Genomic DNA, 25565 nt, shown 5'->3' with positions numbered 1-25565 from the left:
ATTGCAGGTTAATTTTTTAAGAATATAAAACATCACAACTCAGGACCTGACTGCAATTAATAATTGATCTATCGCTCCCTGAGGAAATGTCTTTTTACTAATAGAATTACAGATTCTTTATTATTATTATATTTTATAAATGAGGAAAAAAGTGTAATTTTTGCATTTCTTGTTTTACTAGTAAGGCTCTTTTTTTTTTTTTTTTTTTTTTACTTCTATTTTTCAGTTTTTGTGTCAGCAGAGAGTTGTCTTTGTGCAGCATAATGAGCTCTAAATTTAAAAGAGATAAGCGGGACTACTTAGCTTAGAACACTGTCGTTTGCAGAGCAATTTAGAGGCCTAGTATGTTATTCCATTTTTCCCTTGGTAGATGTTGAAAGGACTTTGGATCATCTGTTTAGGGTGCATGTGGAAACCTGGCCCCAGAGGCACCAAACGGCAAAATGGATGCAAGTGACCAGTTTTGTTCTTCTATCTATATAGATATATCTGTATATCCCAAGAGAGCTGATAGGAGGGTCAGTGCTGGGATCTGCCTGGGAGCCCTATGCCTCCTGTATCACAATGTCCAAACTGGAAAAGAACAGGTCCAAATAATGAAACAGTCTTTAACTTTTGCCATAGCCTGCTGGACCTTTGGGAAAAATAAGCATGTGGCTCCAGCTGTACAGCAAAACAGTGGGCATGGCAGAAATCTTAAAAAAATAGGTTCTGACTGGGAGCCTTGCTGGGCTGACAAGTAGCCTGTCTGCATCTGCTGGTTTGTTGCTGCATCCTGTGGCTGCAGACTGAGTGGAAGCAGTAGCCCTCTGCTCCCGCTTAGTGTCTGGTCAGGCCTCATCAAAATCTGATTCTGCTTCTAATATGTCCAGATGGTTTTACAAGGGATTGGATTCATCTTCCAGCTCTCTTTGTATGCAAGCTCAGGCATGTCCAGCCTTAGCAAGGGATGACAGGGGTTGTCTTGGATGCCACATGTGCCCCATGCTCTAGACCTTATCTGTATGCTCTTTTTCATGTCTATCTGTGTGCTCTTCCTCCTGCCTCATTGCTGTTACTCCAGTGCTGGTGCTCCTCACTGTCCAGGCAGTTGTGGATGGTAGTAAGTGGATTTTACTGCCTCCCTTCCCTTTCCACAGCACAGATTCAGCTGATGGAGTCTCTGGGGTAGCCTAGCCAGCCCTGTTCTCCATGTTCCCCGCCTGTTGCTGCACCTCTGCCACACAGAACCAGGCCTGTATGGATCTAGTGATGCACATGCCTTTTTATGCTTTCCTTTCCCAGCGTGGCTCAATAATGTCAGGGAGGAGATGTGGGAATGCATTGTCCAGTGCAAATACTAGCTTTGTTCCTTCTTTTTATTGTAGCCACAGTCTTTGAAGCCAGAGCAGAGGCAGTGAGACCTTCTTCTTGTCCTGGTGTGTATGACTGAAGTGGAAGAATTTAGCGGCAAATCAATCTCCCACCACCCCACAAACTTTAGGTGGAAGATTTGAACTCACATATCAGGGACTAGACATTTCGGTAAACAGAAAGATGCCAGCTCCAACTTTTGGCATAGATATTTGAAGAAAATTTCAGTCAGGGAAAACTGATGGTCTTTATTTTTCTGTGGATTCCTATATTTTAGATCTTCAAAGTGGTAGAAATTCCAGTTTGCAAAATATGATTGCCAGATCAAGGAGCTGAGGACAGAAAGACATATTCCTATATACAGAAGACATTGATTAAATCCCATCTAGCCACGATATAGGTACACACCAGTCCCTGAGCCCTGACATAGCTGAGAAGCTGAAGGAATTCAGAGCAGAGAGCAACAAAAGTCTTCTGCGCTGGTCACATCAGGTGCTCCTAGATGTAGGGATCAAATTGAGGTCCCCAGGCAGGGAAAGCTTCACTTTCCACAGAGACTCATAGTAAGTCTGAAATTACAGCTAGAAAGTCCCAGCCATTAAGTTTTTGGCTTCAGTGCCAAACCTAAATTTATTTGACAAAAAATTATGAATTGATTAGATTGTAGTTAATTAGATTTCAATTGAAAACTTCTATCAGAGAAGGAGAATCAGGCAGCTTTTGAATTTGACAAAAACATATTGGCTTTGTGTCATAAGGAAAATACTGCCTCTGTATTTTTCATGAATGATTTCAGAATAAGTTTTAAATACCATTTCTTGACTGCTAATTTTCAGCAAAAAGATGTTTAGAAGCCAAGATTAGGAAAGTTAATAAATATTTAATAAAGGTGTAAGGAGATGTAAATATGAAGAGGTAAATGGTAATGTTTGAACAGTTTTAATAATGGATTTCATTGAATGTAACTGCAAGGTAGCAGTTAGCCAGCCATTGCATAAGTACATTATCTTGGGTCACACATGCAGCAGATAAAGCCTGAATTTTCTGGACTCCTTACATGGCTTTTTTATTGTCACTATGTCTATTTTAGATAGCCTTAGCTTTATTCCTCCATCCTTCTGGTCAGTGTGCTCTCCTGTGTCTGGCAGAGCCACACTGGCAGTGCATTTCTGCTGTTGGACAATAAGTGCTGCTCCTCTCAAGTGCCAAAGCAGATCCAAGCCCACTCTCGAGCTCACAGGTGCAGAGGACAAAATAAGTGCTAAGCTGTAGCTGATGAAGCTATTCTACTGTTGTCAAGGCCTTATGAGCATTGAAGTTTTACCATGCTCCTTTGTCCCTCTGTATTTGCTGTCTGCTCCAGTGGTGTGACACAGGACAGAGGTACATGAGACCAGGCACATTCTGGACAGGGTCAGTGTGCTAACAAATTGCTCACTTGTTCCCTGCAGTAGCTTGGTCTCAGCTCTGTTTAACGCCAGGTCCTTTGTGTGTTCAGCTGAGCAGATTTACCTAAATGGAAAAACACAAAGGAAAGTCAAGGGGCAAATGGAAAGAGTGGGAATTAAGAAGAATAAAATGAGAGGTGGAAATGTTGCAGGCAGGTATGTGTCAGAGGGATGTAAAGAGGCAGGGAGCAGGTGGGATGCCTTGAGAGTAAGGAGGGAGGCAGAGCTCAAATGGAGAGGTGTTCCCTGCCAGTTATACCCCTGCTTCTGCAGGATGAACCCCATGCATGCAGCCAGTGCCCCTGTCCCATTTCCCACTCTGACAGTGTTCCCAACATGCATCAGTCTTGAGCTGTGTGGTGTGAGGACACTGCCTGTGCCTCACTTCCTCTCCTTCCAGAAGAGTTTCATGTGGAAAGTTTTGAAAAAGAAAACCTCTAGCAAGGGAAGAAGAATTACTGTAAATATTCAATTATCTTGACAGCTCAGTGCTCAAATTCCATCACAGATGAGAAGTGTGTCAGATTTAGCACAGTTTAAACTGCTGAACATGTCCCTCCACTCACCCACTTACACAAGAGGCCACAGAATAGTTTAGTGATGCCAGAAATGAACTGCTGTTTCCCTCAGAAGACATGCATTTCACCCTGTTCCCTCATGGTAAACAGAAAGGACTCAAAACCAGCACAGGTTTGTTGTTTTTTTTTTCTCATTTCCTCTCCTTCCCACATCCTAGACTTTGTCTGACTGCCGCTAGACCTTAAAGAATTGATGGTGTTTACTAACAAGATGTTTTAAGCAGCCAAGAGCAAAAGGAGAAAAGATGAAGGGTATCCAGGTCAAAGGGTTGTCTTGGTTTTGAAAGACAGTTGTCTGCCAGGAAAAGCTAGAGCCTCCCTTGGAGTGGAGAATGTAAACCCCCTTCCCTCCAAATTATTATAATTTTGCAATTAAAGGCTTTCAGGCAAAGATATGGGAATAGGAGTAACAGTTCTTTACTAAGAATATTAAAAAAAAAAAAAAGGAAAATACAAATGTAGTAGTACAAAGCAAAACAAAACAAGCAAAGAAGCAAACAAAAATCCTGGAAAAACCCTGACAGAGTCAGGGATACGACCTGGCACCTTGTTGGTCAGGGTGTTGGAAGCAGTCCAAATAAGTCCTCCTAGAGCAACAGATGTGGTTCTATGGAGTAGAGATGGTCCTGTAGAAAGTCCAGTGGTGGTGAGATGGGTCCAGTCTTCCTCTGGGAATTCAGTGGAAAAATCAGGATACCTTGTGGTCTTGAGTCCCAGTTTTTATCTAGGTAGGAACAGTTGGCTCTCCCCCACAATGGGAATATGGAATGTGTCATGACATTGGTGAGGCTTAATGGCCCATTATCAGAAGATGTCCCCCTGGAGGATGGAGGGGTGGTGAAAGAGATAAGAAACACTGCCCCACCTGGTTTTAATGTCTGGGCCATTATCAGAAGGCATCCCTCCCCACACCCCCCCCCCCCCCCGCCCCGCCCCGCGAGTTACAAGAGATAAGGAAAAAATATCTCCCAAAAAACATCTTTCAACAGATGAAATAGAATATAGTGGGTTTTTTTGTTTTTTTTTTTTTTTGCTCACTGTTGGGGGTTAGGTTTGCTCCTTTTTGTCTTAAAGAATTTTTCCCCATAAGTTGCTAAGAGACAAAGTACTGGTGCTTAGAGAGTGCTTGACCAACACAAAAGACGTGGCAAAGTTGGGAGGGGGAAGATCACACGAGTTTTTGGGGGAGGGAAAAGGACAGGGCTGGGGGAGCTGGGGGTCCTGTTTGCTCTGGGCATCAGAGAGGATGGCCAGACTGCTCTTTGCTGTGGGAGAAGTCCACTGTCAACTTGGGAGATCTACCATCATCTATGTGCTCGTGTGCTCAGGAATTCTGAGCTCCTTTGCCTGTCTGCTGGAGCTGTGCCAGCCCTGTCCCGCCATCGCCATTGTGGCTTCTCCAGCACTGCTCTTTTTGCTACGCTGTAGCCCCACACCCCCTGCCTGCCAGGGACATCCTGCGTTTCCAGCCACCAGCCCTGGAGTTTCCACCGTTCCAGCTTGGTGCTCTTGGAGTCCCAAGAGATCAGACTGCCCCCAGCAGCTTTGTGAAACAAAGCCCCTTGAGGTTCATGGTTCTGTTTATTAATAATGCTGTAGTTGTTGTTGGTGGTTTGCCTTGTTGTACTTACTAGTAAAGAACTGTTATTCCTTTCCCCATACCTCTGCCTGAAAAACCCCTTTAATTTTCTAAATTATAATAACGTGGAGGGAGAGAATTGGAATTCCCCCATTCCTAGAGAGGCCCCGCCCCTCCCTAGCAGATACCTGTCTTCCAAACCAAGACACTTACTTGACATTATCCACCCCTTATTCCATTACTATCTGCATCATACCTAAATCAATAAACTCTACTATACGCAATGAAACTTTACACTCAATTCTCACTGAGGATTTAGGTTTCCCCTGTGGTACACAACTGTTTCTCCATTTTTTGCATTACCCACTAAGTGGAACTAGGTCCTTGAGCAAAAGCAATCTCACGGTTGGGTTTGCCTTTGCCTGAGATGGAGTTAATCCAAACAGTCTTTCCTAAAATACCTTTTATGTGAACCACAGGGACTTTATCTTCACCTACTGTGTGCAAGGGTTCAGACTGGGCAGAACCAGCTCGATGGATGGAGCCTCAGGTGTTGACCATCCAGGTGGCCCTTGCTAAGTTCACTTCCTAATTTTTGAAGGTCCCCCTGCCAAGTGCCTTCAGGGTAGTCTTAAGTAGTCCATTGCACCATTCAACTTTCCTGTCAGCTGGTGCATGATAAGGGATATGATATATCCATTCAGTGCCATGTTCTCTGGCCCAGGTGTTTATAAGGCTGTTCTTGAAATTGATCCCATTGTCTGACTCAATCCTCTCAGGGGTACCATGCCTCCAAACAACTAGCTTTTCAAGGCCTAGAATGGTGGCACGGGCCGTGGCATGAGGCACAGGGTACGTCTCCAGCCATCCTGTGGTGGCTTCTACCATTGTGAGTACATAGTGCTTACCTTGATGTGTCTGGGGCAGTGTATATATAATCAATCTGCCAGGCTTCCCCATACTTATATTTGGACCATCGCCTGCCATACCATAGGGGCTTCACCCGCTTGGCCTGCTTGATCACAGCACACGTCTCACAGTCACGGATGACCTGAGAAATACTGTCCATGGTTAGATCCACCCCTCGGTCTCGTGCCCACTTATAGGTGGCATCTCTGCCCTGATGACCTGAGGCATCATGGGCCCATCAAGCCAAGAACGACTTTCCCTTGTGTTGCCAATCTAGGTCTATCTTTGACACCTCTACCCTTGCAGCCTGATCTACCTGTTGGTTGTTTTGGTGCTTCTCATTAGCCCAACTCGTGGGGATATGGGCATCTACATGATGGACTTCCACAGGTAGCTTCTCTAACTGACTGACAGTGTCTTTCCATTCATCAGCAGCCCAAATTGGTTTTCCTCTACGCTGCCAACTAGCCTTTTTCCACCTGTCCAGCCAACCCCATAGAACATTGGTCCATGAATCAGTGTAGAGGTAGAGCTTTGGCCACTTCTTTCTTTCAGCAATATCCAGGGCCAATTGAACAGCTTTGAGCTTAACAAATTGGCTTGACCCACTTTCTCCTTCAGTGACTTGTGCAACCTGTTGTGTGGGGCTCCATACGACTGCTTTCCACTTTTGTTTCATCCCTACAACATGGCAGGAGCTGTCAGTAAAAAGAGCGTAGCATGTTTCTTCTGCTGGCAGTTGGTTGTACGATGGAGCTTCTTCAGTCTCTTGCTCTTGTTCCTCTTCATCAGTGAGACTAAAGTTTTCTCCTTCCAGCCAATTTGTAATTATTTCCAAAATCCCAGGGCAATTTGGGTTTCCAATATGGGCACGCTGTGTAATGAGTGCAATCTATTTGCTCCATGTGGCATTGGTGGTGTGGTGGGTAGAGGGATCCTCTGCTTTGATCATCCATCCCAGCAAGGATAGTCGAGGTGCCAGCAGGAGTTGATTTTCAGTGCCTATTACCTCTGAGGCAGCTTGAACTCCTTCAGAGGTGGCCAAGCTTTCCTTCTCTGTTGGAGTGTAGTTGGCTTCGGACCCTTTGTAGCTTCGGCTCCAGAACCCCAGTAGTCGGCCCTGAGTCTCCCCAGGCACCTTCTGCCAAAGGCTCCAGGACAGGCCATTGTTCCCAGCTGCTGAGTAGAGCACGTTCTTCACATCTGGTCCTGTCCTGGCTGGGCTAAGGGCCACTGCATGAGCGATCTCCTGCTTGATCTGGGCAAAGGCTTGTTGCTGTTCAGGGCCTCACTGGAACACGTTCTTCTAGCGGGTAACCAGGTAGAGAGGGCTCACCATCTGGCTATATTCAGGAATGTGCATTCTCCAAAAGTCTATGGTGCCTAGGAAAGTTTGTGTTTCCTTCTTGTTGGTGGACACATTGCTGTGATCTTGTTGATGACATCAGTGGGGATCTGACGCCGTCCACCTTGCCACTTTACTCCCAGGAACTGGATCTCTCGGGCAGGTCCCTTGACTTCGCTCTTCTTGATGGCAAAACTGGCTTCCAGGAGAATTTGGATGATCTTCTCTCCTTTCTCAAACACTTCCATTGCTGTGTTCCCCCACACAATGATACCATTGATGTACTTTACATGTTCCAGAGCCTCGCCCTTTTCCAGTGCAGCCTGGATCAGTCCATGGCAGGTGGTGGGGCTGTGTTTCCACCCCTGGAGCAATCGGTTCCAAGTGTACTGCACTCCTCTCCATGTGAAGGCAAACGGAGGCCTGCATTCTTCTGACAGAGCAATGGAGAAAAATGCATTAGCAATGTCAATAGTGAAGTACCACTTTGCTGCCTTGGACTCCAGCTCGTACTACTCCAGCTCGTACTTGGAGTTCCAGCATGTCCAGCACAGCAGCGCTCAATGGTGGAGTCACTTCATTCAAGGCACAGTAGTCCACAGTCAATCTCTATTCTCCTTCAGATTTATGAACAGGCCAGATGGGGCTGTGTAATGGTTTTAATTTAATGAAACTGGGTGGAAACACCAATTAACATAGTGTTTTTACATTCACTAAATTCTGGTTGCCAAATTTAGTGTTTATTCTTTTTTCACTGTGAGAGAGATTAGGAGAAAAACCATAGCAGGCTCAAGCTTAAAAATGAACAAAATACTTTTAATAACATACACTAAAAGAATGGAAAAAAAGAAAGAAATTTGGGAAAAAGAAAACCCAAACTAAAACAGAATGAAACTTCAAAACACTCTTCCCTCCCCCTACAAACTATTCAAAACAACATAGAAAGACACAACTTGTGATTTTCAGTCCGTTTCACCATTTAAACATAATCATTCATTACTTTAGGAGAAGAGTCTCTCTAGAGCTTCATGGAGACATTTGCTACAAGACAAAATAGTCCAGTGGCTCTTAATGTCACACATCTGCAACCGCCCGGAGTTTTTGCAGACTGTGATGTTCTATCTATTAGCAGTCTTTTTTCTTTGACTACCAGTAGGCCTCTCAGTGTATTTGGGGTACTGCTTACGAATACTTCTTCTAGTCTAAAATCATCTTCGTCTTAAAGGCTGTGACATCCATTTAACCCAGGAGCGAGGGCTTTAAAGTTCTCAATTAAATCTCAATCACATCAATCCTTAATTTTGATTAAAATTAGCATTCTCCCCGACAACATTAAGATGCTACAAAGAACAGTCCATTTTTCCATAGTTTACCCCAGAGAAGTCCGGTTAAAAATGCCCATTTCTTCAATCCTATTCCAATAATATCATGAGTTCTTTTACTTCTAATCCACTGACTTCATGCGGTGTCTGTTCTACGTACACTCTGTTTTCTTTCTTCTCTCTCCCAAGGAAGGGTTGTGCTTTAGAAGCTCCATGTTGCTAGGAAAGGGTTAAATCTGCCCAGGCCTGCAGGGGCCATGTGCTCTCTGCCCTGGGCTGCAGGGCTGTGGAGATGCAAAGCTGTGCTGATAAGGGAAAGTGGTGGAAGTCCTTTCTTCCACCCCTCAGTCTCATCCAGGGCGGCTCGGCTCGGAGCTGCCACAAAGCTGTAAACACGTGGCATTGCTGAGCTGTTCTTTTTTCTCTCCATCCAGCAGCTGAGAGAAAGAGGCCCAACCCAGGCTGCTCCATGCAGGCAGCAGCTCCCGGAGGCCTGGCCAGGCCCGGCCCAGCCACCCAAAGGGCAGCAGGGCCCAACCCGGCCCCCCCTGCTGCCCACAATGTTACCTCATGGCTATCTCAAAAGAAAGAGAGCGATCTGCCGGAGTTGAGGGTTTTAAATGTGTGCTTCCCAAAGTTGCATTTGGCATCTTTATTGGTTAAACTAGCTGCCAATATCTTGGCTAGCTCTCTGATAGGTCCCTGTCCTCCCCCTCAAAGCAGCTCTAGGGTCCTGGCAGGGAAAACATTTCACATTTCTCTATAACTAGAAACAAAACTGTGTCAACCCATGATAGGCTGCTGAAGGGTGACTGTGTTTTGCTGACCACCTCTTTGCTCTCCAGCTCACGGATCATCTTGTGGATGGGGATCACGGCATGTCGAGTTGTTCTGTGCTGTCAGCGATGCACTGTCAAAGTGGCAATTGGCACTCGTTGCTCTTCCACCTTGTCACGATCCACTCGTACTAGCGGGGGTCGTGATGGTTCGTTTACTGATCTCAGAGTGCAAAACACAACACAGAGGGGATTTCAGCATTAAAACAAATGCACCTTTTATTGATTGACCATAGCAAATGCGTTAGAGGGATTAAGAGTGAGAGAAAGAGAAAGAGAGAGAGGAAAGGGGGGATATAGCTACCAAACGTGGAGACAAAGTCCTTTTGGTCTGGTCGATGGGTCCGCCTGTCACATTGGGGAGAGTCTCTCTCTCAAAATCTCTGGTTAACTCAGGGGTTTTTATTACAGTCCTCAATCGCGGGGGGAACAGGTAAGTCTACTGAAGCCACCGAGGGGGAACAGGTAGTCCAAGTTCTCAGCAGTAAGCGAGAGCCATTGTCTTCTTGGTCCACACCTGCAGGCAAACACCTCGCTTTGGTGAAGTCAGCCCACACCCCTCCCTATTAGGGTTGTAGTGGCCTCATGTCTCAGTCCTTGAAAGGGGCTTCGTATAAAGGTCTCAGTCTTTGGAAGGGGACTTCAATCTCCATCTTTCATGGTGGTTGTGAAGCACATGAGGGATTTTCTGTGGAGGACCACCAAAGTTACCCCAGAAAGTCCATTTGGCCAAAAGGTGGGGAAATTCACAGGCTATTGTCATGAAGCAGGGACCATGAAGCGGGTGCAATCTTCGGGTACAGAACTGCTATTACACTGCTCAAAGCCCGTGTACCGTGGTGTGGTGACACAGGAAAATGCACCTGCAGACAACTGGCAAGCATCCACCTTGAGCAGGCCAGAACTCCAGTGGGGTCCTCAGGGTCCTTATGATGATCATGAGGCAAATGAGGGGAACTTCAGACCTACTGTTACACACCTTCAGAAGACCTACAGCAGAAGGGTTCTCTGATAGTCCAGGCAAGGTGTTCATCTGCTTAACACCCCCTGTCTCTACAGCTGCTATCCCGAATGACCACCTGAATCGCTTTGGGTCTTTGAAATACCCATTTCGGAGGAAGTTTATGCCCAAAATGCATTGAGCCTCTGGGCCAGTCACAATAGGGTGTCTCTTCCGCTCATTTCCAGTCAGGCTCACATCAGCTTCCACCAAGGTAAAATCTTGTGAACCCCCTGTCACCCCAGCAATGGAAACAGATTTTTCCCCCACATGTCTTGATGGGAGTAATGTGCACTGTGCACCAGTGTCAACTAAGGCCCCATATTTTTGTGGTTCTGATGTGCCAGGCCAACGAATCCACACAGTCCAAAAACCATGGTTTTCCCTAGCCTCTACCTGGCTAGAGGCAGGGCCCCTCTAAGCCTGGTTATCCTTATTTCCCTGGGTAACTGGAGCTGCTTCCTTCTTGGTAGAACTTCCTCTCATAGACTTGCCTTCCAACAGTTCACACAGCCATTGTGGCAGAGCATCAGTAGATTCGCCATCCCATCTTCTCATGTCTTCTCCACACTCATGCAGGAAGGACCACAGCTTAGCTCATGGGATGTCCCTTCCCTCTCTATCTGGGGGATGTTTGTGTTTGGTGTCAGAACCTATGACCTGTACTGCAGAGATTTGGAGAAAGCCCTCTTTGATCTCCTCCCTGAGTATTTTTGTGATTCTCCTCCATCTTGTCTTCTAATTTCCGCTTATGCATTTCCAGAGCTGCGATTCTTGCATGTGCTGGACCATGCACGGCATCTGCATATGCTCGGAGCTTCTTCGCCATATCAAGCACAATCTCCTCCATGTCATCCCGCTTCATTATTGTTAAAGCAGAAGAGTATTCTTGTGGCCCAAGTCGTACAAGTTTTCGCCACATCACAGGTGTACACGGTACCAAGTCAGGGTTCCTAGTGTTTGGGTCATCTGAGAAGACAATCTCTGCCGCTGCCATTTCTCTCAAGTGCTGAATCCCTTGTTCAATGGTCTTTCCACTGGGTTTGCTGCATATAGAGATCATCTGCATGCATATCTCTTTGTGCCATACTTCCCAGGACCCGTTCCCAGAGACTGCAAATATGAGCCTCCTTCATAATTTCTTGGTTGATAACTGGATCATGTGACAGGGATCCTAAATGCCTTGCTTCAGTGCCATCCAGCATTGTAGCCTCGCCTGCAGCATCCCAAAGATGGACTAACCAACTAATTTTAGATTAATCAGGTCATTGAGGTCCTTTATTAATGAGGACCTATTATGAGGACCTATTAATCAGGTCCTTTCTTAGGCCATGAAGGTCCTTCAGGGAAAAGGACTCAATAGTGGCTCCTGATCTTGTACCTGTTGGTCGGGCTCCTGATCTTGTACCTGTTGGTTCAGCTTCTGACTGTGTATCATCAGTTGCTTCAGCTTCTGACTGTGTATCATCAGTTGCTTTGGCTTCTGACTGGGTGTCAGGAGGCATTGAGGATCCTTCACCTGAATCATCGTCCTCTGGTCAATTGGTTTTGCGCGTGTGTTTCTTTCCCTTCTTTACTGTAGCAACTGCCGATGTCTTAGCCTCGCTGTCTGGTTTAGCTGCAACCTGAGTAGCTGTGGGGTTGGCTGCAGCCTGAGTGACTGATTTATCTCCCTGCTCCTCTGCCTCTATCTGCTGCCCTACAGTATCTAGCAGTGTGTGATAAACATATGCTTGGGCCCAGGTTATTGCAATATTTTTCTCTTTGGAGTCATCATGGCAGTTCTCCTCCAGATATTTCCCCACCTCGTCTGGGTTCTGAATTTGTTCACATGAAAATTCCCAAGCTGGGGGAATCAGAAAATTCCTTCAAGGTTCAGCCCATTCTCTCGCATTCTCCACACCACTTAGCATTTTCCACACCTGAGTCTACCTCTGGGTCTATTTCTGGGTCAGCAGTCTCATCAGCCCCTCTGGAAAACTCAGCCCTCATTCTAGAAAAGCTACAAACTGTATAGAGGAAGGTCACCAGCTGAAATACCAGGAAGGTGGTATCTTTAACACTCAGGGGACACTGAACATTTTCCAAAAGTGATGTAACCAACTCAAAAGAGAAGAAGGAAAGGAGAGGTTGAAAAGCTTCATCCCTCCTCCTCCTCTAACAAACTGGGGGCAATTATTGATAAATCCCCAAAACATGCTGCTTGAACTAGGACACAGGGTAGGACGAAGAAACCATAAATCAAACATAGCTGGCACAAACTCCGGTATCTTTATCAACTTCCTATAAGCCATAATCACTGAGCCCAACAAAATAGCTGTTCTAATTCATGCATCCCTAGTGTAAAAGCTATGTGTTAGGGACAACATTGGAGCTATTTCTGGATAAGAAAGCAAACCTAGGGACCAGAAAGGTATTAAAACCTCAAAAAAGCCTAGGGAACAGAAACACAGAAAGGCCTCCATTCCAAGAGACATTAAGAATTCGAGGAGCAACATGGCTACTGACTGTTTTATCCCCACACAAAGTACAACCAAAATGCAATCAATAATCAGTACAATTTTTTTCCACTTTCTCGAGCCCTGTGCTGGGCGCCAATAAAAAGGTATTGTCATGGTGTAGGACAAATTTGGAAGAAACCCCTGAATGGGGTCCCTCTGGGGAGCAAACCCAAAATGGCCCCCATCCCAACTGGTCCGGTAAAGAACTTCCTCAGAGAAAAGTGGAAAAAACTATTTTACATAACAAACAAAGTGCATGCAAGTATGAAGAATGAATAATATGAAACAATAAAACCTCTCGTTCTGGAGTGAGATGGCAAATTGAGAAAATTCTTGCCATGGGTGTAGCTCGGCTCTCTCTCAGTCTCTTATCAGTCCCAGTCCCTCCAGTGCTGCTGGAAAATGCCGAGGTCCAGGCCCCAGTGGGCTGCAGGTGCAAGCCCCAGTGCTTCCCTGGGTTTTTTTCAGTCCGGAACAGTCCCAAGAAAAAAGGAAAAGGTCCAGGGAACTTCTCTGCCATAGCTAGCTGAAACTAACTAAAAGGAAAAGGATCTCTGTCCTGCAGTCTCTCCAAGCCTCTGCTGAACACCCCGTCCAGAGACGAATGTGGAGGAGTCAGACAGTTACCTCAAAACAAACTCCACACTTCTCCTCGCTCTTCGAACCAGTCTTAAAGGCACAGAACTCAATATACAGCACAAACAGAACAGACGACTGGGGATACAAGCATCATAAAGTTACCCTAGGACACCTACCTTCAGGAGTCCTGCTGTCTCTGACAGTCTGGGCAAGGTGTTCAATTGCTTAAAGACCTCTGCCTCTACAGCAGCTATTTCAAAAGCCCACCTGAGTCCCTTAGAGTCTTTGTAATAGCTGTTCTGGAGGAAGTCTATGCCCAAAATACACAGGGCCTCTGGACCAGTCACAACTGGATGTTTCTGCCACTCCCTCCTGGTCAGGCTCACCTCGGCTTCTAACAGAGTCAGTTGCTGTGATCCCCCTGTCACCCTGGCAATGGAAATAGATTCTGTCCCCACATGTCCCAATGGCATCAGGGTACACTGCAAACCAGTATCAACTAAATCTTCATATTTCTGTGGCTCTGATGTGCCAGGCCATCGAATCCACACAGTCCAAAGGACTCGGTTTTTCCGTGCCTCTTCCTGGCTAGAGGCAGGGCCCCTCTAGCACTGGTCATTATTCCCTTCCTGGCCATACATGGTAGAGGTTCCTTTCACAGGGATCTGACATATCATCCTCACGTCTATAATACCTGGCAGCTTGGTCATGGGATGCTGAGGCTACCTTCATCTTAGTGGGACCCCCTCAGTTAGTGTTTCTCTCCTTGAGCTCATGCACCCGTGCTGCCAGGGCAGAAGTGTGTTTCCCATCCCTCCTTCCCATGTCTTCCCCATGGTCACACAGAAAGTACCACAGGTCAGCTCATGGGGTGTACTCTCTCCCTCTAGCTGGGGGGACTTTGGACTCTGACTCTGGGGCTTGTGACTCGCACCGGTGTTATATGGGAACTGTTTCTCCTCATTTCTCCCTCATCTCCGTCATTTCCTGTTTGAGTTCTTTAACTGCGGCAGAGACCTGAGCCTGCATTGGGCCTCTGATCATACTCTCATAATTTCTGAGCTTGTTGGTGGCAGAACCTACTGTCTCTCTGTTGTTATTGGCTTTAATGGTTGCAATGAATGTGGCGTATTGAGACAATTCTAGAGTTACCGGATTCCACAACATTTGTCCTGCACATCTAAGCTTGTCGGGGTCATTATCATGCTGTTTGCTCCTCCCAAAAAGTACCTCCAATACTGCCACTTCTCTCAGTTTTTTGATCCCTTCCTCAAGGGTCTTCTAGCACATTCTGTGGTGGTGCTCCTGCATTCTGTCTCTGTGGACAAACCTCTCCCTTACACTCATTAAAAGCCGCTCCCAAAGGGAAAGGGGCCCTGGCTCCCTTACGAATACCTGATTCACATCTGAGTCCTGGGTCAAGGGTCCCAAATTCCTTGCCTCACCACTATCTAGTTGCACACCTGTACCCATAAAGTCCCAGACCCGAAGTAACCAGGTTGTATAAGCCTCACATTCCCATCATACAATATCTTTTTGCAGATTATGTAGAATTTCATACAACAGGGACTCAGTGATGATCTCAATCTGTGGCTCCCCTGTGGGTTGTGAGGACCCTCCTTTCTTATCCTTATTACTTGGTGTTGGGGGTTAGGTTTAGTTTTGTTTTTGTTTTTTTTTTTCTCTTTCCTTTTAGAATTTTTCCCCCCCATAAGTTGCTAAGAGACTAAATACTGATGCTTAAAGGGTGGTCAACCCACGCAAAAGAAATGGCGAGGGTGGGGGAAGATCACTTAAGTTTGGGGGAGGGAAAGGCTCAGTGGCTCCAGGAGCTGAGGGTGCCCTCCTCCTGCTCTCGGCATCGGAGGACAGTCGGGCAACTGGTGGCTGCGTGGAGTCCACTGTTAACGGCGGGTCCGGTCCTGGGAATTCTATCATCTGCTGGAGCGCCCAGGAATTCGGAGCTCCTCGCCTGCCCTGCTGGAGCTGGGTCAGCCCCATCCAGCTGTCGTGGCTTCTTCAGCACTGCTCACTTTGCCTGCGGGGACACCCCCTGCCTGCTGGGACAACCCACTGTTTCCAGCCATCAGCCCTGGAGCGTCCCACCATTTCGGCTTGGTGTTCTCGGGGTCCCAAGAGATCAGACAGCTCGGGACTTGTGAGACAAAGCCCCTCAGGGTTCTTGGTTCTGTTTATTATTATTATTAATGCTGTAATTGTGTTGTTTGCTGGTCCTGTTATATTTACTAGTAAAGGACTGTTATTCCTTTCCCATAGCTCTGACTGAAAAGCCAATTTAATCTTCTAAATTATAATAACTTGGAGGGAAAGGATTGGAATTCCCCGTTCCTAGAGAGGCCCTGCCTCTCCCTAGCAGATACCTGTTTTTTCAAACCTAGACACTAGGGTTTGCCAATTTCACCTTAGACTTCTTTGTTTCCACAGGGGCGACTGCTGCTGGCTGTGTCTGCCCCTGTGGTTCAGCTGGAACCTGGACGGTTGTAACGTCTGTGGGTTCCGCTGCTGCACCATCAGACTCTCCTTTGTCAGGGTAGGGGGAGTGTTTCCCACCAGCTGGAGCTAATGAGGCTACTACAGGGGAAAGGTACTCCCTCAGCATCTCCTTTGCCCAATCTGGGTGATTTATTTCTGAGGCAGGCTGTTGGGCAGGGTAAGGCTGTGGGGCAGTATCCTTATTCTCTGGGGTAGGTATCAGGGTGGTTATCCAGGTCAATCTCCTCTTATCTCTGAATGCTAAACAGAACAGGCATACCAGCAACACCAGCCACTAAATGATGTCATTAGCATTCAGAGATTTGAACCCTTCAAAACTGGTGGAGTAGACCCAAAGAGCTGGGTGAAGAGTTGGGCAAAGATTTCCCCCGGTGTCATTTCCTCACAGTAGGTACTGTTGTTAAAGTAACCCCAGAAACACACAGTTAGTGTACGATAGCCCTGAATCCATGTGCCTGCCTTCCAGAGGAAGTTAAAAATCTATGAATTCCTCACCTTGTTAATCTGTATAGCAAACTGGATGACAGCCACAGTAGCCTTATTTACAGGGCCCATGTTTAGATAAGGGCCTGTAAATGGGAGAAATACAGCTGCCACCCAAACCAGGGTAAGCTAGACCACATGCTGCTACTTAATGAGGTTTCTATATCCAGTACACAAGAACATAGGCCACTAAAGCACTGTTATTCCTTTTTCTCTCAATGCCCTCGTGCCTCACATTGGGTGCAAAATTCTGTCTTGGTTTTGAAAGACAGTTGTCTTCTACAGTTGTCTTCCAGGGAAAGAGCTTCCCTTGGAATGGAGAATATAAACCCCCTTCCCTCCAAATTATTATAATTTTGCAATTAGGGGCTTTCAGGCAAAGATATGGGAATAGGAGTAACAGTTCTTTACTAGGAATATTAAAAAATAAGAAAATATGAATGTAGTATTACAAAAAACCAAGCAAGTAAGCAAACAAAAGTCCTGAAAAAGCCCTGACAGTGTCAGGGATATGACCTGACACCTTGCTGGTCAGAGTGTTGGAAATAGTCCAAATAAATCCTCCTGGAGTAACAGATGTGGTTCTGTGGAGTAGAGATGGTCCTGTAGAAAGTCCACTGGTGGCGAGATGGGTCCAGTCTTCCTCTAGAGATCCAGTGGACAAACCAAATATCTGGTGTTCTTAAGTCTCAGGTTTTATCTAGGTAGGAACAGTTGGCTCTTCCCCACTGTGTGGAGCATCTCACAATGGGATGAGGGAAGGTGTCATGTCATTGGTGGGCCCTAATGGCCCATTATCAGAAGATGGAGGGGTGGTGAAAGAGATAAGAAACACTGCCCCACCTGGTTTTAATGGCTGGGCCATTATCAGAATACATTCACCCTCGTTCCGCCCTGGAGTTACAAGACATAAGGAAAAACATCTCCCCAACAGCTTTCAACAGATGAAATAGAATATACATTTTTCAGTTACATAACCTAAGACATGGGGCTACCCTTGCTCATGGCACTAAGCTGCTACAAAGCAAGGACAAGGAGCCGGGAGTCTCCTGGAGTTCAATAGGTGGCAATCATTTTGTATTAGCTGTAACACTACCTTGGTTTACAAACAACCAGGAAATGCAGGGTGCTGCAGGTTGCTGATGTGATAAGGATCCAAAACCCAGCTGCCTGAAAGTCCAAACAAGTGCAGTACTCCTCACCCACCACCACAAGATCTCTAGACACAAAAAATGTGAATGTCCTGACATAAACCTCCTGACAGCTTCTGACTGACCACTTTTTGCAATGAGTCCTTTTGACTCTGTGTCAACCTGATGTCACCTCCGCATATGGCATTAGGAGATGGGGTGCAGCCCAAACCTAGAGCAAGTTAAGTGTCCACAGTTTCCAGGCTGTGGAGAGCAGGGCTGGCTGGAGAATTATAATAACAAAAAGAGCTGGGCTAGCAACCCTGTCATGCTGTAGATGCCTAGAGACTCCAGCAAAGTCACTTAGAGATTTTATTTTCATTAGAGAATGGAGGCAACATTTGGATTTATCAGTTTTATCTACACAGAAGATGGGTGCGTTTTTGGTAATCAGTGGAGTTTCACTGCACTTTGGTCATCTGCTTTGTGTGGGCATGCTACCATTGCACAAAGAGAAGAGTCAATGTAAGCTAATGCTGAATTGATCACTAGAAATTAAAAGGAGAAAATGAGAGGCCCTAATGCAAAGTTACACTAGAATTGCATTGAAGTTGTTTGGATACAATCTGCATGACTACAATAATCATATCTCATCTTCAGGGATTTAAGCATCCTGGATTTCTCTGTTATTACAGCCAAGACCAGGAGGCCTCAGGAAGAACTGTGGGCAGAAGGGGTCTGTTAATCGAGCTGAAGCCCTGGGGCCTCCTAGGGTTGAGTTCATTTTTGTTATAAGTTGGTCTCTAAAAGATTTAGCAGTTGCCCTTTTCTAGCCCATACTTGGGAACGTCCTGCTGTTTTCCCTGGCAGTCTGATTGTCAGTTCAGCTTTTTTGTCTGGCTACAGTGGAATGCAATGGCAGTAAATCTGTGACTCTGTGGCCACTGAGGGATGCAGGAGGCTGGTTTGCTGCTGTCTGAACCCCAGAGTTGAGTTAAGGCAGCATTTGTCTTGTGCTGAAAGGATCCATGGTAAGTAACTGCTTGGATGATTGATAATTTTCTAGTGACACAGGGACTGTAGTACATAGGTGGCAAGCTCATTCCAGCTCGGAGAAGGCAGTGATATGCACCTGGCTAAGGTTACTCACATGCTGTAGCCACAAGAGGACAAAATCCAAATAGTTTGAAAACATTTTTAAATTAATCTTGCATGGTTAAGGCTAAAAAAAGATGTCACCTCCACCCACTGATTTCATGTCACCCCTAGCCCTGTGCTTTTCCCCTGTGCTCGGTTTCTCTGAGGGGCACAGTATTATTCAGGACTTCTCATTTAGCTCCTCACAGTTCAGAAAAAAATACGTTTTGAAATTAGATGTATTTTGGGCCAAGAGCTTACTTGGTATTTGACTCTGTTTTGGGTTGTTCTGCTACTGCTCAAAAATATGTTTGGATTTTTTTTTGCCTTCAGAGGCAATCCAGTTCTCTTAGGAGATGGGTATTTTTAGGGGAGAAAAGGAAGTTCAGTGGGACTTCACCAAGCTTGAGGTTTTTATGTTTCTGTGCATATACATACCCCCACAACAGACTGCAACGTGGGGGCTCCTTCAGTCAGGAAGCTGCTTCTGTGTGTCAGCTCTCTGTGAAGAGCTGTTAGCTCATGTCCTGGGAGCAATACACCTCTGTCTGTAGTGTGCTTTGCCTGTAACTGTAATTCCAAACTTTCAGTAGGTCTGTCTAATTCTGGAGCAACAACATACTAATGAGACAATCTTGTTTTATTTGGAGCAAGGTTGGTCAGTGCTTCCTCAAGGCCCTTTCACTATGCGCCTTTGTACCACAAGGGGATGTCCTGTAGTCATGTCCATGCATTTATATCTCTGTGCATTCATCCTCCTTTTGTACCTACTTCCCAATTTCATCTGACTAGATCCTAATCTTCTGTCACTAATTCTTTCTGTAGGTTGGTTGAACATTTCTGCTTGGTTTGGGGTCGGGGCTTTTTTTGAAGGTGGGAATATTTTGATTATCTGCATGAAATCCCTTGTCTCTTCTGCACTTGGTATAGGTGGAACTGTAACTCTAGGGAGGTAAATGAATGCCACTGCATTTCAGAGGAAGAATTATTTCATGCAATTACCCTAAAAGTGCATGAGAGAACAGACTGAAAGGAATAAAGGAGAGAAAGAAAAAGAGCATGGGAGAGGATAATCACAACACTTTGACAGGTTTACCCCATCATGTTTGAAAATCTATCACTCTGACAAGTCCCCATTGTGAAAGGTGTAGACAGATAACCAGGTATTAGCTCTTCAAGGTCCTCTTGAATGGAGGATAATCAATAGAAAGATCAGGCCACTGCTCCATTGCACTCAATGCCTCTCCCTGATTATTTTTTTACAGACTGGCTGTACCCCATTTCCCTCTCAGCATCTTGCTTTAGCTCTCTTGCTTAATTCTCAGTGATTCCTGGTCAGGGTGAACTTTAGGTTGATTTATGGGGTTTTCTGTATAAATTATAATTTTTTTTTCTGAGAAAGGGTGAAATAACAAAAGGTTGTCCCCTCAACCCCTTCTTGTCTCTTGAGTCTTATTAAAAGGCTAAGGAAAAGGGAACTTTTTGTGGTTTCATTATTCATGTCTGAGAAGAGATTCAGTAGAAGCAGTTCCTGTCCTGACTCTGCTGCTATTTCACCTGCCAGCTTTGTCATACTGGGTGAGGAGAGAATGCTGGGCTAAGGATTGCTGAGCCAGGTCACTTTTTGTCACCTGCACCTACTGCTCTTGCAGCAGAGCCAATGCATGAGTCACACCTATTTGCACTTTGAGGTTATTTACAGCACATGTAATTGGGTTAGGAAAGCTAAGGTCTAGCATATGTCCTAAAATTAGGCTTTTCTCCTTTTGCTTGGTGTCAAAAAGGAGTGATTCACACCCATGGGGGAAGCCTTTCCACCTAGTCAAAGTAGTTAAGTGAAAGGGTTTATTTCTGTGTGAGATAAAGCAGATTTAGCTGAAGCTGCATCCCAATACCATAACCTGCAGTGGGAGATGAGGGGTACACATGGAGCACCCCACTGTGCTGCAGGTAACTTCCAACAAAACTGGCCACACAGCTCCTGTCCTGCTGGCCTCGTGTGCAGTGGCCACCCCACATGTGTGCCCTGGCCAGGAGTGCCAGGATAAAGCTCCAGCTTCATCCCCATAACTTCCAGAAATTCTTCAACAGAGAAATGATAAACCTGTGGCTCAAGCCAAAATTCTGGATTCTTTTAAACTTTCTCTCTCTCTCTCTCTCTCTCTCTCCCCCTCTCTCTCTCTCTTTCCCCTTCTGCAGGATGGTGGAATACTCCCTGGATCTCCAAAACATTAACTTGTCTGCAATCCGTACTGTCCGTGTCCTGAGACCCCTGAAAGCTATCAACCGTGTGCCCAGTAAGTTGTGCTTCCCTCCCACACCTCTCAGCTCAGCTTGTGGGAAGGACATGATCAATAAGGCTGCCTGCGGTGGTGCTGTCCCAGCAGGGTTCAGGTACAAAATGAATAGAGGCTTCTGCAGGGTGTGTGCAGGCTCTTCCCCATCACAGGGCCAAGAGGTGTTGTTGGGTGGGCAGGAAAACAACAGGCTCCCAGCAAATCTGCCCTGGTCATCCTTTGTGCATGGCCACACTGATGGAACTTCAGGAACTGAAGGTGAACAATATGCAGTAAATGAAAGTGTTTTTTCTTTATCTTACTGAAAGACATCACAGGTTTAATGATGTCTGTAGCCCCAAGAAGGCCTGTGTGTGAGGTCTGGAGAAGGATGAGCTTTGGGAAGCAGGGAGAATTAGTTTGCTCAGGCTTTCACAAGACCTTCAAGATCGTCTCATCTGAAAAATTTTCATGCTGTTACATGTTAGCTGCATGTAGCACCAACTCATTTTTCTTTCCTCCTAACCTTGTGCTTTGTATTCTCTCTTTTGTGCCAGCTATCTCCTCTGTGAGCTGCTGTGTGTGTATGAGCCAGGCCTAGGGCTGCTTGGGCTGTGCCTGAGCCTGGATGTGTCAGCCCTGGGTGACTTTAGGCATTTCTTCTGCAAGTTTTTCAGTCTTACAGAATGGCAGGACGTCTTTTTGCTGTTCTCCATAATCTCCCTGATCAGGCTGTCTGCAGCAGCTAAGACCTTGCCAGAGCTCTCCTAATCCTTCTCTCAAACTCAGATGCTCCTTTTTCTTTTCCAGACCTGAGAAAGTTTGCACAGTTGACCTCCTAGTCTGCATCGTATGCTTTCCCTTGTGCTAAAGTAATTTTCATGATGTCACCTATTTCTTGAACCTGCTGTGGAAGTGGATTTCAGAGACTCTGGCTTCATGCAAAACCCTTCTGTAAAAGGAACTTGTCCCTCTTCTTGGAAGTACTTTTATCTTTGAGCAATAGCCCTGAACAGAAGGTGCTGAAAGGTGTGAAAGAGAAACTGAGGCACGGTCCTGTGTGCCCAGCATGGCAGGAGGGGACCAGGCAAAAGAGACACTGGTTGGGGCACTGCACAAACAGCCAGGAACGTAACAGGTCCATCATGGGATGATAAAGTTGAGGTTCAAGAAAAGCTTTTAGTTACTCACTGTCAGCAAAACAACGCCCCCATTCTGTCTCCATCTCTCTGGCCCTTCTCCAGAGAGGGAAGGGCTGGGAGCCAGTCCTGATCCTGGGGTTGATGCCTTGAGAGGCTACCTAGAACAGAGGCTAGACAGTGTTCAAGTAGGTATTTACTAAAAAGGCTTTCAAAGTATATACTTGGGCAGGTCAAGAGCCCGGCTGAGGCTACACCCAAGATGGATGACAGGTCACAGGTTTTCACAGTTTCATAAGTTTTGGTCCATTTGCATATTGAGGTTAATTGTCCAATTACAGCTTCAGGTTAAGAAGTCCCATCCTCCCAGATTGCTCTCCTCAGTTTGCTGTTGTTTATACTTTTTGAGCCTGAAGCTGCAATGGTGTCCTTGGTTCTTGGGCTGGAAAAGGATTGTTTTAACTGACTACCCTGTGAAGAGAACTTGCTAATACTTTATATGAAGTTCAGAGTTATGTACTAATGCAGTACGTAATCTGGAAAATATGAAAGCTAAAACTTAAGGCATAAGGGTAGGACCTTTCTGCAAGGGGGTGACCTGAAGGCTGTGCATGGCAGGCTCACCCCTTCCAGGAAGATACAGGCAGCTATGTGAGAGAAACACCATCCTCATGTCGTGCAGCCTCCCTTCCTCCCTGCTTCATCAGGCATGCCATGAGTTTGTGCTCAATGACTGCTTTGAGAGACCAATCCCTGTTATAAGGGTAGGCGTGACCTTGGAGGCAAACAGAAACATCTGGAAAGATATCCAATTAACTCTTACAGGTGTCTGCCATTTTAATTGCTGGACAAAGGTGCTCATGAGGAGAGCTTGCCTGGCAGAAGCTTAAGGCTTTCTATTATTGCTGTTTATCTCCTGGAACAGCCAGAGCTGCTCCAGAGAGGAACAGTGTGAGCCACATCAAAACTGACCCACAAGGGACCTGCTCCATGCATGCAGAGCCACCAGAGATACTTACCATTGTCTTTCTGACCTTTGTAAAGCAGATGCCATTGAATTTTTCCTGGTTGTCCCTGCCCTGACACTGCCTGTTTGCTCTTTTCATCAGTATGGATTGATGCTCTTTTAATTTCCACTCTGTGGTTAAACCTTTATGTATTTTTTCTTGCTACATAAATCTGTAGTTATATGCAGAGAATCTTTTGGAAGAAAGACACCATGCCATTAATTAAAACAAAAAAAAAAAAGAAAGAAATCGAATTTTCTGGGAGAGGGAGCATTGACTTGAGGGCTGAAAACTAGTGAAAAGGCTGTAAACAAAGGTTTGTGATAAATGGGAATGAGCTGCATTAGAAGAAAGTGCCCAGTGGGCTACAACAAACATAATTAATAAGACTTTTGGCTGCAAATCTTTTTTTAATGTATTTTTAAAGTTCTTCATTACTAATCTGAAACAAGAGGAAAGTCTATTAGTGAGATTTACTGATGATACCAAGCTAGAGGTCTTGCAAGAGCTACAAAAGAAAGTGGGAAATACGACAGCAGGAGGTAGAGGGAGACTGAGGTCATGGCTGTGAGGGTGAGATGTCTGGGGAGAGGCAACATGAGGAGGGATGGTTAATCGCAAAGGCAGATATTTGGCCAAGTTTAAAAGGCTGTGACGGGACAGGGGGGCCCAGTGTCCACCTTGGACATTTCAAAGGCTTCCGCATGGACACCTTGGTAGGGACTGATTTTCACAGGGGAGTCTGGCTGTGTGGACTGAATAATGGCAGCTTATTATCAGGAGAATGGACAAAATGATTAGGAACTTGATTAATTAGAACATGAGTGGAAGAGTGCTGAAGTAGTCTGTCAGGCAGATTATTTAGTGCCCAAAGAACTCTACTAATCTGCCAGTCCACATACTTATGTGAGAAATTTCTGGAGAAGTTTGAGAGAAATTTTGTACTACATGAAGGGAAAAAAAAAAAAAAGAAAAAAAATGGAGATAACAGAAAACTACAAGAGGAAAGTCAGAAGGAATTTCTAAGCAAACAGTAGCAACATGGCAGAGGAAACAGTTAAATAAACTCATTTTATATTCTTGGCCGGTGGGCAAGGCTGCAGTTCAAATGCTCAAATTCCCACATCAGATGTGTCTAAATTCTGCTTACATTGCTTATTCGTAACATGCTACTGAAAGCCCTTCCTCACAGTAACACTCTTGAGGCTTTGAAACAATATCCCACAGGGAGTTGGCAAATTCAGTTTGCCCATGCTGTACTCATTATGTATGGTATAAAGGACACATGTAAGGAAGCAAAGTCTCTATGAATGTTTTGGTATGGAAAGACAAGTGTCTGCTAAGGAAGGCAGGAGCCTCCCTTGGAATGGAGAATGTAAACTTCCTTCCTCTGAATTATTATAGTTTTGAAATTTAGGGGCTTTCAGGCAAACATATGGGAATAAGACTAGGAATATTAAAAATGTAGTAGTACAAAAAAGCAAACAAACAAAAAAAGAAAACACTGACAGAGTCAGAATACAACCTGACACCTTGTTGGTCAGGGTGTTGGTAGCAGTCCAATTACATCCTCCTGGGGTGACAGATGTGGTTCTGTTGGAGCAGAGATGATCCTGTAAAAGGGTGTCGTTTCCTCTGAAGGTCCAGTGGTGGTAAGGTGGGTTCGATCTTCCTCTGGGAATCCAATGGAAACAGACTGCTTTGGTTTTCTGACTCTCAGATTTTATCCAGGTAGGAATGCTTGGCTCCTCCTGCTGGGTGGAGCATCTCACAATGGGATGATGTAATTCAATCAGTCATGCTGTAAGCCTTAGTGGCCCATTAACAGAGGATCCCCCTGGAGCGAGGATGGGTTGTGGAAGAAGAGATAAAGAACACTGCTGCACCTCGTTTTAACAGGTGGTAATAGAATACATACTTTTAGTTACATCTTACATTGCAACCTAAGACACTGAATCATGACAGAAGAAGAAAGGGACAACCACTGTAAGCAAAAGGTGATAAATGTCCATTAAGAATGACAGTTTCTTCCCAGTTTGTAGTTAGGCTGTAAAACTCGCTGCCACAGGAAGTGGCAGAGTGCAAGTAAAGGAAGTAAAATGGGGTTTTCCAAGGGATGCCCCATCCCTGGAAGTGTATTCAAGGTTGGTTTGAATGGGGCTTTGGGGAACTGGATTGGTGGAAGGTGTTCCTTGTCCATGGCAGGGAGGTTGAAAGGTCTTCAATGTTCCTTCCAAACCAAACCATTCTATGAGAACTCACATGGAGACGCTTCTAGATTTCAAACCTCCTTTGGGGTTAGAGCTAATCTTTAGCTACCAGTTATCACCAATTGATTGTATTTCTTGCAGTTCTCAGCAGGATGTGCTACTGACCATTTCAAGTTTCATGTCTGAGGCAGTTTGGGGTTCTGCCCTGCCTGATCATTC

The 25565-nt window shown here is 45.6% G+C and overlaps 1 protein-coding gene across 4 annotated transcripts in view; it reads left to right on the top strand.

Moving 5' to 3' along the window:
- The window catches only part of CACNA1I (calcium voltage-gated channel subunit alpha1 I), a 196664-nt gene that overhangs the window by 92557 nt on the left and 78542 nt on the right, over positions 1 to 25565 (top strand). For 3 of the 4 annotated variants that reach the window (XM_040062451.2, XM_058420267.1, XM_040062453.2), the window contains one exon: positions 20914 to 21011. In XM_040062451.2, the coding sequence (XP_039918385.1) occupies positions 20914 to 21011 (98 nt within the window). Of the gene's footprint in view, positions 1 to 20913; positions 21012 to 25565 lie in introns of those variants that run through there. The other variant, XM_040062454.1, reaches the window with a different exon arrangement.

The sequence above is a fragment of the Hirundo rustica genome, chromosome 4 (assembly GCF_015227805.2).
Source record: "Hirundo rustica isolate bHirRus1 chromosome 4, bHirRus1.pri.v3, whole genome shotgun sequence".
Taxonomy (NCBI): Eukaryota; Metazoa; Chordata; class Aves; order Passeriformes; family Hirundinidae; genus Hirundo; species Hirundo rustica.
Note: the sequence above shows the minus strand (reverse complement) of the source record. Positions and strands in the feature narration are given on the sequence as shown.